This window comes from Psammomys obesus, unplaced genomic scaffold, assembly GCF_907164565.1.
Source record: "Psammomys obesus unplaced genomic scaffold, mPsaObe1.curated_primary_1811, whole genome shotgun sequence".
Classification (NCBI taxonomy): Eukaryota; Metazoa; Chordata; class Mammalia; order Rodentia; family Muridae; genus Psammomys; species Psammomys obesus.
Window position 1 is genome coordinate 17,239,689 of NW_026593286.1, and position 15,384 is coordinate 17,255,072.

General features: G+C 50.3%; 1 protein-coding gene across 2 annotated transcripts in view; it reads right to left on the reverse strand.

Moving 5' to 3' along the window:
* Positions 1-1,119: 1,119 nt before the first annotated feature.
* The window catches only part of Pnkd (PNKD metallo-beta-lactamase domain containing), a 69,073-nt gene continuing 54,808 nt past the window's right edge, over positions 1,120-15,384 (reverse strand). For both annotated transcript variants that reach the window (XM_055616520.1, XM_055616522.1), the window contains 8 exons: positions 7,571-7,686; positions 7,311-7,423; positions 6,166-6,224; positions 5,672-5,764; positions 5,201-5,364; positions 4,443-4,529; positions 3,273-3,388; positions 1,120-3,036 (listed from right to left, as the gene is read on the reverse strand). In XM_055616520.1, coding sequence (XP_055472495.1) covers positions 2,863-3,036; positions 3,273-3,388; positions 4,443-4,529; positions 5,201-5,364; positions 5,672-5,764; positions 6,166-6,224; positions 7,311-7,423; positions 7,571-7,686 — 922 coding nt within the window. In that variant the 3' untranslated portion in view covers positions 1,120-2,862. The remainder of the gene's footprint in view (positions 3,037-3,272; positions 3,389-4,442; positions 4,530-5,200; positions 5,365-5,671; positions 5,765-6,165; positions 6,225-7,310; positions 7,424-7,570; positions 7,687-15,384) is intronic.

A 15,384-nucleotide genomic window follows, 5' to 3' on the forward strand; every position in this document is an offset into this window, starting at 1 on the left:
TGGCTGGCTTGGCACTTACTATATAGACTAGTCTGGCCTGAAACTCACAGAGATTCCCCTGCCTCTCCCCACCCCCTCCACGGGCTGGGATTATGGTCCTGTGCTGTCACACGTGGTCGGTCCTTTTTTCCTTCTTGTTTTTCTTCCTTTATTATTATTATTACTACCAGTTTTATTTTTTTTTTTTAATTTTTCTAGACAGGGTTTCTTTGTATAGCTAGCCCTGGCTGTCCTAGACTCTGTAGACCAGGCTGGCCTCAAACTCAGAGAGATCTGCCTGCCTCTGTCTCCCAAGTGCTGGGATTAAAAGTGTGCAACACCACTCTTGGCCTCTTTCTTTCTTTCTCTTTCTTTTTTCTTTCTTTCCATTGACAGGGTTTTTCTATGTGTCTCTGGCCGGCCTGGAATTCATTATGTAGTCCAGGCTGACCACAGACACCCACCTGCCTCTTCTCCAGTGCTGGGATTAAAGGTGTGCTCTCCCATGCCAGGCCTTCCACTTGATTTCAGTGATTTTGCTGTGCGAGCAGAGCTTCAGAAATCAAGATGGTTCCAGCTCTCTAGTCACACACTCACACATGCACACGCACATACAGACATTCACATGACTTCCGTGTGTATGTGACTTCTGCCATTCAGGAAAAGGAATGAACAGAAACGAAACACGACACTGGTAATTTTTGGGATTGTGTGTTATTCAAACACCTTTGGGGTCAGTCTGTGTCTTCTCCTCTGTTTTCCCTCCTAAAAGCATAGTCCCAGAAGTCTGACGTAGCCCTTTTCAAAGTGGCTGCTTCTGTCCTTCCTATCCAGTGCTCCACAGCCTCTGGGGGACGTTGCTGGAGGCTTGGGCTTGGGCTTTGGGGCATTGTTTATAGTGTCGGGGCATCTGCTGTTTGAGTCTCTCCACCTCTGTGTTCAACGTGATAGTGTTGGGACTGATGGAGCCCATTCTGGTGTGCTTACATGCCCTAAGGTGGTCCAGCACAATTCCATTCCTGGAACTAGGCCTGATGAACCGGTAGCATGTGAGGCTGGACTTTCTGGAGACCATCTGTGTCCTGTCAGGAGAAAGCCTGACAGGGGAGAAGCTAACACAGAAGAACGCTCAGACCGTGGTTAAATCATTCATTCAACATTTATTGAGCGCCTACTGTGTGCCAGGCACCGTGCTAGGCGCAGAAATACAGAGATGCATAAGTACAGTCCATGCCCTGAAGGATTCACAGTCTAGAAGGGGAGACAAACATGTAAACAAGTAAGATACGGTGTGGTGTGATAGGAGCCATGGGGGAAGCATTTACAAGGTGCAGAGGTAGCCTGGAAGGGAGGGGTGAGGGGTGCCTTCCTGGAGGAGGGGCCTGGGACAGGCTAATAGGTGTTTGCCAGGCAGAGGAGGCCGGAGGAGCGGGAAGGCATTCCAGCTGAAGAAACAGCGTGAGCGAAGGCACAAAGGCATGAGACTGCATGTGTTTAGGGGGCAGAAAGACTAGCTAGTCTGGTGTATTGCTAGAGTGAGTTCCAAAGGCTGGGGCTGGAGAAGGCAGCCGAGGCCGGATGAAAAGGGAAACTGAGGGCAGGGGCATCTCAGAGGAACAACAGAGGGCATTGCCCAGCCTGAGGGAAGGCTCTGACACAGAAAGCTGTGGCTCCTGGCTAACCCAAGGTGTGCCTGCTAAATGACCACAGTGCTCCTTACTGTGGTCCCAAAGGGTCCTTGACCTGAGACCAGAGGACAAGCAGATTTGGAAAGAGTGGTGAGCAATGGGGTATGCCCAGGCCTGGGGTCCTGGAAGCTGCCACTCACTTGAGCTCCCTGTTATGAGACCTCTGCTTTCTACACATTGCCAGCACGGGGCCCCTGGCTCCAGTGGGAAATCACATGGGAATGAAGGTTCTTGGCAAACTGTAGAGCCAGATGAGTACCAGGACCAAAAGGTCAGCCTTGAAATGACTTAAAGGAGAAAAGAGTTGAGGGTAAAGCAAGAGAGGTTAAGTAAGACAGAAGGCAGGCAGGGAATCCTAAGAACAAAGGCTAAAAGGAGAAAACAGATCTCTGAGGCAGACCCCAGTTCACTCTCCCCTGGGAAGGCAAGCCCTGGTGACCCGGGGCAGGGGCAGAGGCCAGTGGTAGACCCAGACAGATGTGCATGGTGTATGGCTCTGGATCCCAGCATCCTGTGTCTCCTAGGCCTGAGGCAGAAGAGTCCTTGGCAATCAGGAACCTTTCCCTCCAGCCTGAGGCAGAATCAGCTAGAGCCAGGCTTCCAGCCCTTGGGTGTTCTTAGGAATGGCTCTTCCTGGCAATGTCTTAGCAGGGTGGGTGGGATGGGGCTGAGTTTCAGTCGCCCAGAGTCTGGCTGCCCCTGTTGGTGACCATTTTTCCAGGCACCACACCTTCGATCATTTTGCTGGGTGAGCTTCTCCGACAACCCTGGATGGAGGAAGGTGGAGAACAGACTAGCCTGGTCAGGACCCTGCTTTCCGGGGTTGTAGGGTTCCTTGTGGGAGTGTGGTCTCTGCAGGGGGAGCCAACAGCAGCCTTCATGATCTGGCTATTGGTCCACAAGTGGGGGAAGGGAGGCAAACTCTGAGGCGGCAGAATCTGGAGATGTCCCAGGTACTCATTTCCTTTAATCCTAAACACCAGCTGTACTGTGTGTGGGGTCTCCGAGCCTTCCACTGCTTCCTCCTCCAGGTCCCACTGCCTGGGCTCTGCCTTCCCTGAACAGTCTGGAGGAACGGTGCTGCCTAGGGCACCGACGGCGGTGGTGGTGTTAGTGATGAAGAGGGTGGCGAGGTGTGGGTGGTGGGTGGCCTCCCCTCTGCAGGGGCCGCCTGGACTGGGGTGGGCTAGGGGTTTCACTTGCTCTTGTGCATGTCCTTCAGCCGACGCAGCTCCTCCAGGAGCTGGGCCCGGGAGTAGCCATCGTCATTGGTGGGGCCTGGCCCTGGCCCCAGAGCCTCCTGTAGGGCCAGGCAATGGGTTCTCAGGAATGGGTTGTAGGCACGCTCCTCTCCCAGGGTGGATGGGCACTACAGAGCAAGAGGCACGGGGATGGGTAGAAGCTAGAAAAAGGACCCAATACAGGGATGTCCTAGCCCCTAACTTCCTGGGGTAAGAGGTCAGAGCTCTGGAAAGTGCTTGCAGGCCCAGGCTGCGCAGTGATAGGCACTAGTTAGATAAGAGCCAGTTTTTCCATCCCATCCCGTCCCATCCCATCCCATCCCATCCCATCCCATCCCATCCCATCCCATCCTCCAGGCCTCACTGTGCTCTTGCGTTCCATCCGTTGCCTCTGCACCCATTGCATCTTCCTCTCACGAGCGAGATTCTCAGGCTCCACCACGCCAGCAAAGCCTAGGTTCTCTTCTGCATATTCATGTCCTAGCCACAGCCACGGGGGCCAGGAAGCAGGGCAGAGAGAGATGGGCCATGAGGTCCTTCCTACTCCAAGGCCCAGGCCCACAGCTACCCAGCAGTCAGAGGGGAGGGCAGGGCTCTCAGAAAACCCCAACACCAAAGCTGCTTTTTCAGCCACAGGCACTGTTACTGGGGTGTGGGGAGGGGAGGCAGAGGCAGTTTGGGCTTATAGGGAAAATCACTGACTCTGGAGCTGTGAGGCTATCTATGGTTAGCCTCTTACCCTGCCCAGCATGGCTTCACTTATGACCTGGCACCCATCCACCTCCAAGCTACAGTTTTGTCATATGGAGAAGAGAACAATGCCAGGAAAAAATTAAAAGAGAAAGAAAGAAAGAAAGAAAGAAAGAAAGAAAGAAAGAAAGAAAGAAAGAAAGGAAGGAAGGAAGGAAGGAAGGAAGGAAGGAAGGAAGGAAGGAAGGAAGGAAGGAGAAAGAAAGAAAAAGAAGGAAAGAAAGAAAGAAAGAAAGAAAGAAAGAAAGAAAAGAAAGAAAAGAAAGAAAGAAGAAAGGAAAATTTGAAGTTGGACGGTTAGCAAAGAGGAGTTGAATTTGGGAAGAGTTGGTGGTGTGTGTGTGTTTCTGTGTGTGTCAGAGCCTAGTAAGTGATAGCTGCATACAGTATTTGTTACATAAATGATTATGTGTTCTGTGGATTAAATAAGATATCTGTGACTATTTGTATCAAATATAGGCCAATGGGTACACATGGACCAGATTTACTGTTTTCTCACATAAGCAGAGGTTACTATGGGGCCTTGACCATAATTATCTGAACAACTAAATATCACTCCAGGACTCTGAGCCCTCAGGGCTCCCAAAAGGCCAAAGGCTGGCTGGGGGAGGGGACAGTGGCATGAGAGGCATGGACATCACATAGCCAGTACCATATTCCAGGAGGGAGGTCAGTACCTCTGGGCCATGAACTGAGCTTGCTAGTCTCTAGGAAAGTGAGGGGCTGGGAGGGTCCTGGTGCCAGGCAAAGCACGGGGTTGGGAGGAGGGGGAGGGGCACCTCACCAGGCCACAGCAGGGTGTCATCCCCCAGGTCTAACACAGTGTCCAGTGAGCTCAGCATGGTTTCTGCTGTGCCTTCGAAGGTCCGTCCTGCATTGGGATCAGGCGGTCAAGGAGGACACAATATGGTATAAGGTATACAAGGAGGGAGGGGGAGAACCAGATGAGGCAGCTTTGTTCAGCTAGCAGTCCTTCCACTGAGCCCTGCCTGGCCATCCCAAGACATCTGCTCCCTCCTCATGGGAGCTGGGCCAACTACTCTCTCCGATGGAACTGGTGTGAGGTCCCACACATACAGTGCCATGTGGAGGGCAAGGTTGCTGAGTCTTCAGACTGGGTTCCTGTGATCCAGGCGTAGTGGGTAGAGATGCTCCTTCCACTAAGAGAGTCTTAGACTTGGCTGCTTTCTGGTACTCTGCAGGCTAGGACTTGGGGTCATCACCCACCCATGGTCCTTTCTTCTCACTTACGTATTCTCAACTCTCCATGGCCTCTTCTTTTCGGTCACTGTCTTGGGGAGACGGGCCCCACCCAGTGGAATTAGTGCCCTATGGGGGTCTTTGCTTAACAGGAGCCTCTCCTCAGGTCCACCCCCTCTGAGAATCTTGAGAACACAAACAGGCAGCACGAGTTGAGGTGACTACGAATGAGCCATTGGGTTGTTGGAAAACAACATTTCCAAGTGTGACATGGAATAGTGGCTGCTCTGGCCTTTGTCTCTCCCTCCTCTCCCTATTCCTGTCTCTTTTGCAGAAACTCACCACAGCCAGAGAGGAAGAGCAGGTCCCCTGAGAAGAGGCAGGAAGGACCCTTGTAAGGCTCCCCATCCAGCAGGTACACCAGATGGCCTTGAGTGTGGCCAGGGGTGGCCAGGGCCCGGATCTGAAGCCTCCCAACACTAACCACATCTTGATGACACAGGGGGCTGGGGCACAAAACAGGGAAGAGAGAGAATTCAAGCTTGTGTCTTGCTGATCACTGTTACCACCCCAGGCTTAAGGGCTGGGGTGACTTATAGGAAAGGGACTTTCTCAACAGGGAGAAGCACAGGTGACCAAGGGCTCTTCTGACCATGGCTGGGTCATCTTGGGGCAAACATGGCCAGTCTTTTTAAATGGATTCCACTTAGCTAGGGGCTCGGCGGGGTGTCGCCAAAGATCCAGCTGCTGACACCCTGGAAGACAGAAGGCAGGAGGTAGGAGATGCGCCTGATGTTTGGGTCAGGGACTTACTGGGTAAGGTAGGGGATCCCATCCTGAGGGCTCCCATACACTCGACAGTCCCTGTGCCGCCGGCTGAGATCACGGTTTCCTCCGCTGTGGTCCCTGTGGGATGGCAGAGATGAGCACAGGGAACCTAAGGCAACTGAACCTGGACTCCCTCCTTCCCTAAAGTACCCCCTGGCTTTTGTTGGAGTCATTTCTCTGCTTAAGTCACCCCTCAGCTTGCTATGCTCCCATGACCAATTCCAACTGACCTTCCTGGACTCTCATTCAGCTCCAGTTGTCATCTTCAAATTCCCCCACGGGAATCTGACCACACCCACCTAACATTTCGTCCTCTGTACCCTGGGCCTTCTGCCAACTAACCAGATGCTCATTCTGTAAATACCTACTACATGCCTGTGAATGGAGCACAGCAATGCCTGCCTTCCCGAGGGCTCAAGCTGCTAAGTGCCATGATTAGGGACCCCGCAGCTATAGCCCGACCGTTTCCAGTCCCTTACCAGTGCTTGTGGGTGCAGAGGATGGCAACCAAGTTAACTCTTTCCTTTTCAATGGAAGCCTGGTGGGGGACAGAAGAGGTGCTGAGGGTGGGAACAGTGTACAGAAAAAGACATGCTAAGTGTCTAGTTGGGATTGGGTGGAAAAGACAGCCGGAGAGATGAAGGAAAGGCAAGAGATGGGCTAGGGAGTGAAGAAGCTGGCAAAGGGGTCTTGGAAGAGCAGAGACCCAGCATGAGGGTAGGGCAGGGAGGAGAGAGGGAGGTCACGGAATAGGGAGGAGAAAGGGGACATCAGGAGTTGGTTCAGAGATAGCTGAAGAGATGGCTCATCCATGAAAGGCTCAAAATATAAGAGAAATATAAAAGAAAAAACTTCTATTCCCAGTACTACACAACACACACACAGGGCAGAGAGAGAGAGAGAATGTGAAGGGAGAGGCAGAAAGGGCCAAGTACTGAGAGAGGTCAGGGAAGAGACAGGGTCTGGGGCTGGTGAGATGGCTCAGCAGGTGAATTCCATCCCCAGGGCCCTCATAAAAGTGGAATGAGATAACCACGCAGTGTCCTCTGATCTCCACAATCATGCTGGGGCACACAAACCACTCATACACCATGCACATACAATTGGATAAAAAATGTTATGCCAGGCATGGTGGCACATGCCTTTAATCCCAGAACTGGGGAGGAGGAAGGGGACAGATCTCTGTGAGTTCCAGACTGGCTAGGGCTACTTAGTGAAACTCTTGTCTCAAAAAGAGAGGTGGGAGGAGAAAGAGGATGAAAAAGGAAGAAAACAAAACAAAACAAACACCTCCCCCCAAATAACAAATGACTATGTAAATAAAAATGAAAAAAATAATGTCTACCAGGGCAACAAAGAGGATCAGAGGCAGACTGGAAACTGCCAGGACCCACAATCCCAGGCCAGAACACCCACCCTCTGCTCTGCTCTGCTTCCGTCTGGCCATGCTCTAAGGGTGGGGGTGGTGGTGTGTTCTGTACGTGTGAGGGATGCCCACGCATATGCAGGAGCATATCCCTTAGGCAAGCGAACCAAAGCTAGGCCCTGTCTGGCAAGAGAAGCAGGCATCCCCGCCCCCCCCTCCCCCAGTGTCTCCCAGTACCGCTGCGTCGTCTCTCCTCACCTGCACAGCCCTCGGGTCTGAAGGGTCCACAGCCACAGCCAGCCCGGCCTGGGTGTCGATGATGAGGTAGCTGTAGTTGTCCGAGAGGACAGGGATGGGAAGCACCTTCACTCCTGGGAGAGGTAGACAGAGAGGCTGGGGCGGGGCGGGGCGGGGCGGGGCGGGGAGTTCATTGAAGGGGTAGGGAGGAGGAGAACAGTAGTAGGCAGGAGCCTGAGCAGAGGGAGCAGGTTGCTGACCAGGGGCAGCCAGAGCCTTACCATTGAAGAGGCGGGGCTGAGTTTTGGAGTGGCCTTTGGGATAGCGATTCCGAGCCCTCCGAAGCTGCTGTCGATAGAAGAGGTACCCGAGCCAGGTGCGGGTGTACAGGCTATACCTGCAAGGCAGATGGTCTGGGGTCAGATCAATCCTCTTCCGGGTCTGTGGGCCTCACATTTCTATTCCCTCAGGCACCCTTAGGTAAGCACTTCGTCATCATGGTCATGTCATATTTTTTTTTTTGTCTCATGTAGCCCAGGCTACCCTCAAACTCACTATGTAGTCAAGGATGACCATGTCCTCCAATGCTCCTGGCTCTGCCTCTACCTCTTAAATGCTAGGATTATATGAGTGGGCCACCACACCTGGCTCCTATGGTGCTGAGGGTGGAGCTCACAGCTTCATGCTAAGCAAATATTCTACCAACTGAGCTACAATCCCCAAACCTGGAAATTACATATTTAACCACTTCAGGTGCTGCTGCTGCTGCTGCTGCTGCTGGTTCAGAGATCAACTTTGGGAGCCACTGGGGTAGAGAAAGCAACAGTCTGAGGCCCATGGGGGGGGGTGGTGGTGGCAGGGTTTGCTCAAGGAAATAGAAAGTTCTGTGGCTGCTTAGCAGAGAGAGGAACAACCAGAGAGTGAGGCTGGCAGGGTCTGACCCTTGCTCCAAGGCTGTCCCAGCTATGTGTAGCTCAGGAAGCTGGACCAGGATGCCAGAGTTCTCCAACAAAATGTGAGACCTGTGAGGTCACCATGGGCCCCTCGGGGTCAATGCCTTGATGTCACTGCCTTGAATTCTTAATAATTTGATTTTTCAAAGTGTTGTGTGTTTTTTATTTTTTTTTTTAAATTGAGATAGGTCTTGTCTTACAATAAATAAATGTATATCCTGAAAGTGGATCCCCACCTCAAAAAAAAAAAAAAAAAGTAGGCAGGAGTACTGGTACAATTTGGGAGGCAGAGGCAGGAGAATCTCTGAGTTGGACGCCAGCATGGTCTACACAGTAAGTCCAGGACATCCAGGGCTACAGAGAGAAGCCCTATCTTGAAAACCAAACCAACCAAACAACCAGCCCACAACAACAACAAAAACGTAAACAAAACGGTCTGGAGAGGTAACTTAGTGGTAGAGCAGCTTTCTAGCACGTACAAGGCTGGGTTCAGCCCTCAGCACCACAAACAAGCCTGACGTTGCACACTATGACAACGAATAAAAAAATTCTCGCTCATGATTTAAGTTTTCCTTTTCTTTCTTTTCTTCTTTCTTTCCTTCCTTTCTTTCTTCTTTGTTTTATTTTGTTTCCAGACAGGGTTTCTCTGTGTAGCCTTGGCTGTCCTGGACTCATTCTGCAGCCCAGGCTGGCCTTGAACTCACTTCGATCCTCCTGCCTCTGCCTCCCCCAGTGCTGAGATTACAGGTGTGCCCCACCACACCCTGCTCTCTCTCTTTAATCTGTTTCTCTTTGAGTCCGGGCCTTACTATGTGGCCTGGCCTTAGCAGATCATCTCTATGCAGCCTTGAACTAACTGGCAGCGGTCCTCCGACATCTGTCTCCCAAGTGCTGGGATCATAGTGTCACCATGCTTGGCTTTATTTTTTTTTTTTTATTTAGAATGACATTAAATAGCAAACTGAAAGCGGTATAAGTTGAAAGAGTGATGGAAGAATGGAAACACTTCATGTTTACGCTTTTCCCCCTATCCCCGACCAGAATCTGGCTGTATAGACAAAAGCGGCCTCAAGCTTAAGATCCTCTTGCCTTTGTCTCTTTAGTGCACAAACAAGACTGGCTTATTACTTTTGTACCTTGAATAATTCTTTTTTTTTTTTTTAAGATTTGTTTTATTTATTATTTATACAACATTCTGCCTGTACACCAAAAGAGGGACCATATCTCACTGTAGATGGTTATAAGCCACCATGTGGCTGCTGGGGATTGAACTCAGGATCTTCAGAAGAACCGCCAGTGTTCATAACCTCTGAGCCATCTCTCCAGCCCTAAATAATTCTTTCCTGTTGTTTGAACAAGAGGCTTTATTTTAACTAATTAAGTCACCTGTTTATTTAGGTATTATTGTTTGTGTGAGATGGTCCCTGTATAGCCCAGGCTGTCCTCAAACTTGCTATGTTGCTATGTTGAACTCAAGACCCTCCTGTCAACACCTCCCAAGAGCTGGGATCGAGGGTCTGTACCACCTCATCTTGCACCTGGATTTTGCATTAATTAGGCAGTATAAATTATGTATGTAGCCTAAGCCAGCTTGAGCCCCTGCTGTGCAGGAAACTGAGGCTGAGCAGGCACAGTGAGGGGGCAGTCAGGTCTTGGAGTATCTATCAAGGCAGCCAGAAAACAGACGGCACCCTAAGCTTGAAACGTTGAGAGGGCATGGAGGGTGGACCCTAAGAAGGATGGACTCTCTCTAGCCCCTTAGAGAAATACCAGATACTTTACAGATCTGTAAACAGTTTGGAAAAACCATCCCCAACGGTTTAGTAGTAAAGGTTCAGCTGCAGCCTAGCCATGACTTCTGCTCTATGCCCCTCACCTGCTCTGGCAATTCTGGCATGCCAAGAGAGGTCCTGCACTCAGTGTTATATGTTCATTTTCATAGGTCCTCTACTTTTGGTTTCCTTTGCAACTCAGTTCTAGTCCTTCAGACTTTCCACCATGTTTATTGATCCTCAGCTACTGGCCAGGTGCTGTGTGCATTGCATGGAACAGCCATCCCTGCCTGAAGCTGACCTTCTAGCAGAAGAGATACAATGATAAACTAGGGATGATGACCAATGAGAAGCAGGAAAAGGATAGAGAATGACAGAGCTTCTGTACAACAAGATGTCTCAGGGCTGGAGAGATGGCTCAGAGGCTAAGAACACCGGCTCTTCTTCCAAGGGTCCTGAGTTCAATTCTCAGCAACCAGATGGTAGCTCATAACCATCTATAGTGAGATCTGGTGCCTTTATCTGGCATGCAGGCACATATGCAGGCAGAACACTGTATAAATAACAAATAAATAAATCTTTTTTAAAAAAATGGCTCAGCAGGAAGCCCAAGCCTGACAACTGATCCCCAGGATCCCTAGTAGTGGAAGGAGGGAAGTAAGTTCTGCAAATTGTCCTCTGTTCTCTATCCTAGCACTATAGCACAAGTGCACACACAGAGAATAAATAAAAATGTCATAGATATAGTAGGCCAGGAAAACAGACCCCCAGTCAACATGTTCGTAAGGGGCAGGCCAAGAAGGAGTTTAGGGGAAGTAGACTTGAACCCAAGCGCCCGCCCATCAACTCAGTGCTAATTCTTTGCATATTCTGTTGTGATAGCAAAGAGCTGGTACAGGAGACATACCTAGTTAGGCTGTGTGTGTGGGGGGGGGGGGGGGCAGGGTAGGGGCATTGGATACAACCTAGATACCCATAAATAGATTACAGACCTTTTCTTGATGAGACAGATGACTACATATTTAAATACTTCCACAGGGAAAAGACCAAAGTCACTGAAAGTGGCTCTTGGTGGTGAAACTATCAGTGTATCCTTCTTCTTTGCATGCTGGGGATGGAATCCAGGGCCCCCTGCCCCACCCCCAGTACCTCCACAGTGGTTTCTTTGCTTGAGTGTGTTTTATTATTTGGTGGTAAATATGCTATCAATTTGGAGAAGGAAAAAGAGAGGGAGAAAAACTTAGATTCAGAGATTCTAAGAGAACCCTGTGGTTCAAAAGTAAGACCCCCCAACTCATTTTGTTGGACGTGTACACTTACTTTACTTTCCCTTTTTTTTTTTTAATAACATCAACAAGCATAAAAATTACTACCTGAAAATACAAGTGCAAGAAAGAAGAAACTAATCCACAACATAAACAAAAGAAGAGACACATAAGCTTAAAGACATATTCAGATGGCAAATCTAATCGAGAAAGGGCCCAAAGTGTCCCTGTGGTCATCTGTAATCCTCTTAGAGGGGATGGACTACAGCAGGGAGGCAGGTGTCGATGGGAAACACCTGCACCACGGAGAAAGCAAAGATCCTTTCTTGAACTCACTTCGCCTCAGGACTCTGTGCGGCTGCTGGCAGTGGTGAAACAAGACTGCCCTCCGGGCAGCTCCTGCAGGTGTGGCTGAGGAGGGGCTGTCACTCAGCAAACACTTTTCCTTTTTCCTAGACTTGGTATAGGGCTGGGACTCCGATGGAACTCTGCTAGCTGCCTGCTGTCAAGCTACAGGTTCTGAGTTCTAGGTGGTGGGCAGCCCAGAAAGGAGAGCAGCAGGGTGGGGGTGGGGCATCTGGAGCAATAGAGAGGGCAGTGGGTTGGAGCCATCTCTTCCCTGCCCAAGAGAAGATGGTCTTCCCTCTACTGCTCTGAGCCCTTCTCCAAGAAGCCTTCCCTGACTTGGGCCCCTTTCTCTCACCTTGGTTTCAACACACACACAGACACCATTTCGAGTTTCTGATACACAGGAGCACTGCCTAACCCCTAGACACCAGGCAAGCCACCAAACACCGCTGGAGAGAGACTTGCCTAGTCTCAAACTGTCTGCTTTACTAATTAGTCACTGGAGAAACTTGGCTGACTCCGCTTGAAGCTGATGGTGGAAGACAATGTCAGGCCGGAGGGTGCAAACGGCAGCAGGGCACTTGCCCGGCAGGTATGTGCGCTCCGTCCCAGCCCTAGCCCCTCAGGAAAGAAAACAAACACCAACCTCAGCAGTAACAGTACATACTTGACGGTGGAGGATCTGTGGCCTACACGCCCAAAATGTGCAAACGTAATTTAGTCACGAGAAGAACCTCAGACAAACCCAGTCACAGGGACCTGCTGTCAGTGTTCAGAATCAGACAGGCCTAGCGGAGGCTGAACAGCGCAGGGTCCTTGAGCAGAGTCAGGATGAGAAAAAAAAAAAAGCATTGGTGAGGCAGCTGCATGGGTTCTGAATACTCTCTGATAGTGTTAATTGTCTCATCCTGACACGGGATTGTTGCTTTTGAGACCTGAGCTGTGATCACAGAACAGTAATATCCAGGGAGACTGGGCTAGGTGTAGAAGAAGTTCTTTTGTGTTGTTCTGACATAGCCACAATTATTTCAAAATGAAAAGTTAAACAACATCAAGAAATATAATTACCCTCTCCTCTACAGAGTATTGGTCGCACCCAAGCCCTGTTCTAGCATTTCTTCCATTGTCACTCACTGAAAGGGCGGCAGTTAGGACTCCTGCCCATGGATTCACGGGCTCATTTTGTTTAGAAACTATTCATTGTGCTTGCTGGACATATGGGAGTAGCTCAGAACAAGGCCAGAGGCTCCCTGTAGCAAAAATAGGGGAACTCACACATTAAACTGGAAAACAGACAAATCATTAACTACCAGCTAACTCAGCCACTGGAAGGAAAGGGGCCTGTTCTCTAGGCGGGGACACTGCAGTGGGAACCGGAGAGGCAGGGTCTGGAGTGAAGTGTTTTGGGTGGTACAGAACCAAGGCCTCGGCAGGAGGGAATGTGGCATGTTCTAGGAGTTTTGCTGGGAGGCCTCAAGGTCTTAGTAGGGGCAAAGTGCCAAAGGAGGAGCCAGGGAAAGAAGATGGTGGGGCTAGGAAGGAAGCAACAGACTGGAGGGTGCCCTGCACCTTAGCCCGAGGGGAAGGGAGCCTGAGGTGTTCAGTCAGTCAGGTTGGGAGGAGCAGGGCCTGGGCTGGGTGTAGGCTGAGGGCCTAGCTGTGCTGGGACGCTCTCCCCAGGACTGGCACACTACCCCACCATCACCACAAAGACTTTACTTTGATGCTGAGCCCAAGCCCTTCATGGGTACTGTTAGCCTTGGCCATGTCACAATCACAGGTCTATGGACCCCCTCCTTTTTAGCCCTCTCTCTTTCAAAGGAGGATCTTTCTCAGTTCTGCCTTCTGCTGCTCTGGGTGGGCTCATAGAATGGACAGGCCCACAGGGCTCATCTCTAGTTCTTACAAGAGCCTCCTTTAACCAGTTTTGGCTCCCAGTCCAAACTACAGACAAGGCAAAAGTTCAGGCTTCGAATGCACCACCTCTGACTGAGTCTGGCTCCCGCTCAGAATGTGCTGTGGCTCCCAGTGTTCACAGGAGGCTCTCCCTCCCAGGTCTGAATCCCATGACAGTATCTGCCTCCTCCCTTCCCATTGAGTCCAGTGAAAACTCTGTGCTCCCAGAATGAAAGGGTAGAAACCAACTACATGCCCATCAACAGCAAAATATATTAAAACACACACACACACACACACACACACACACACAAAAAAAAAAAAAAAAAAAAAAAAAACAGGCCATACCCAGACTGTGGGAAACTTCATAGCCAGCAAAACAAATGATCAAAACCAGTACCTCACATGCACAGAGTCCAAACACATATCATTAAGCTAAAAGATACATTGCCAAGAAAACATTCTGACATTTATTGAAATGCCAATGCATGCAGAAACCATCCCGGCTCCCATTCAGGATGCAGACATGATCAAGAATAAGGGCTGTTGACAACAGTCACCACCCTAGCCAGCAGATACAGCCAGCCCCAGGGAGCTGGGGCACTGGGGGCCTTCTGCCCCATCTGTAATGTTCTATTTCTTGAGTTGGAGAGCAGAGCACAGAAGATGAAGAAGAGGAGGAGGAGGAGGAGGAGGAGGAGGAGGAGGAGGAGGAGGAGGAGGAGGAGCACCACCACCACCACTACCACACACACTTTCAAAACTGTCCTCTTGCTGAGCATGGTGTCTCACTCCTGAAAGCCCACCACATTAGATGGCTGAAGCAGGAGGATCAGGAACTCAAAAGTCATCTTCAGCTACATAGGGAGTTTCATGTCAATCTGGGCTACAAGGAACCTTGGCTCAAAAAACAAAAAAACAGGAAGCAGGCTGTTAGGAACTAACCGCACGAGCCTAGATTCCAGTTCAGTCCCTGGAACCTCCATAGAAGGCTGGATATGCTAGCACACATCTGAAATCCCAGCTCTTCTACATCAAGACAGAAGGTGGAGACAGGAGAAACCTCCCCAGCACTCAAAGGTCAGCTATTCTAGAGCATGCTGCACAACTGCAGAAATGAGACTCTTGACTCAGCAAGTCTGTGAAGGCTAGGTTCCCCTTCCCACTCCCCCCACCAGGCAGGGTTTCCTCTGTGTAGCCCTGGCTGGAGCTATTCTGGAGCTCTCTCTGTAGACCAGGCTGGCCTTGAACTCACAGAGATCTGCCATTCTCTGCCTCCTGAGTGCTGGGATTAAAGGCGTGTGCCAGCACCGCCAGGCCAAGTTTTATGCCAACTTGACCACAACCTAAAGTCATCTGAGAGGAGAGAATCTCAATTGAGAAAATGCCTCCATGAGATCTGGCTGCAGGCAAGCTGGTATTTTCTTTACTTAGTGACTGATGGAAGAATGTTTAACCCATTGTGAGTGGGGCTATTCCTGGGCTGGGGGGGTGATCCTGGGTTGTATAAGAAAGCAGGCTGAGCAAGCCATGAAGAGCAAGTCAATAAGCAGCACCCTCAAGCTTCTGCATCAGCTCCTGTCTCCAGGTTCCTGCCCTGTTTGAGTTCCTGCCCTGACTTCCTTTGGTGATGAACAGTGATGGTGGAATGTAAACCAAATAAACCCTTTCCTTCCCAAGTTGTTTTGGTCATGGTGTCTTGTCGTAGCAATATAAACCCTAAGTAAGACAAAGTAGAAGGTGAAGGTGATTTCCAAAAGTTGTCCTCTGACCTCCACCAGAGTAGTGTGTGGCCAAAGCCACACACGCTACACAGACACACACACACACACACACACACACACACACACACACACACACA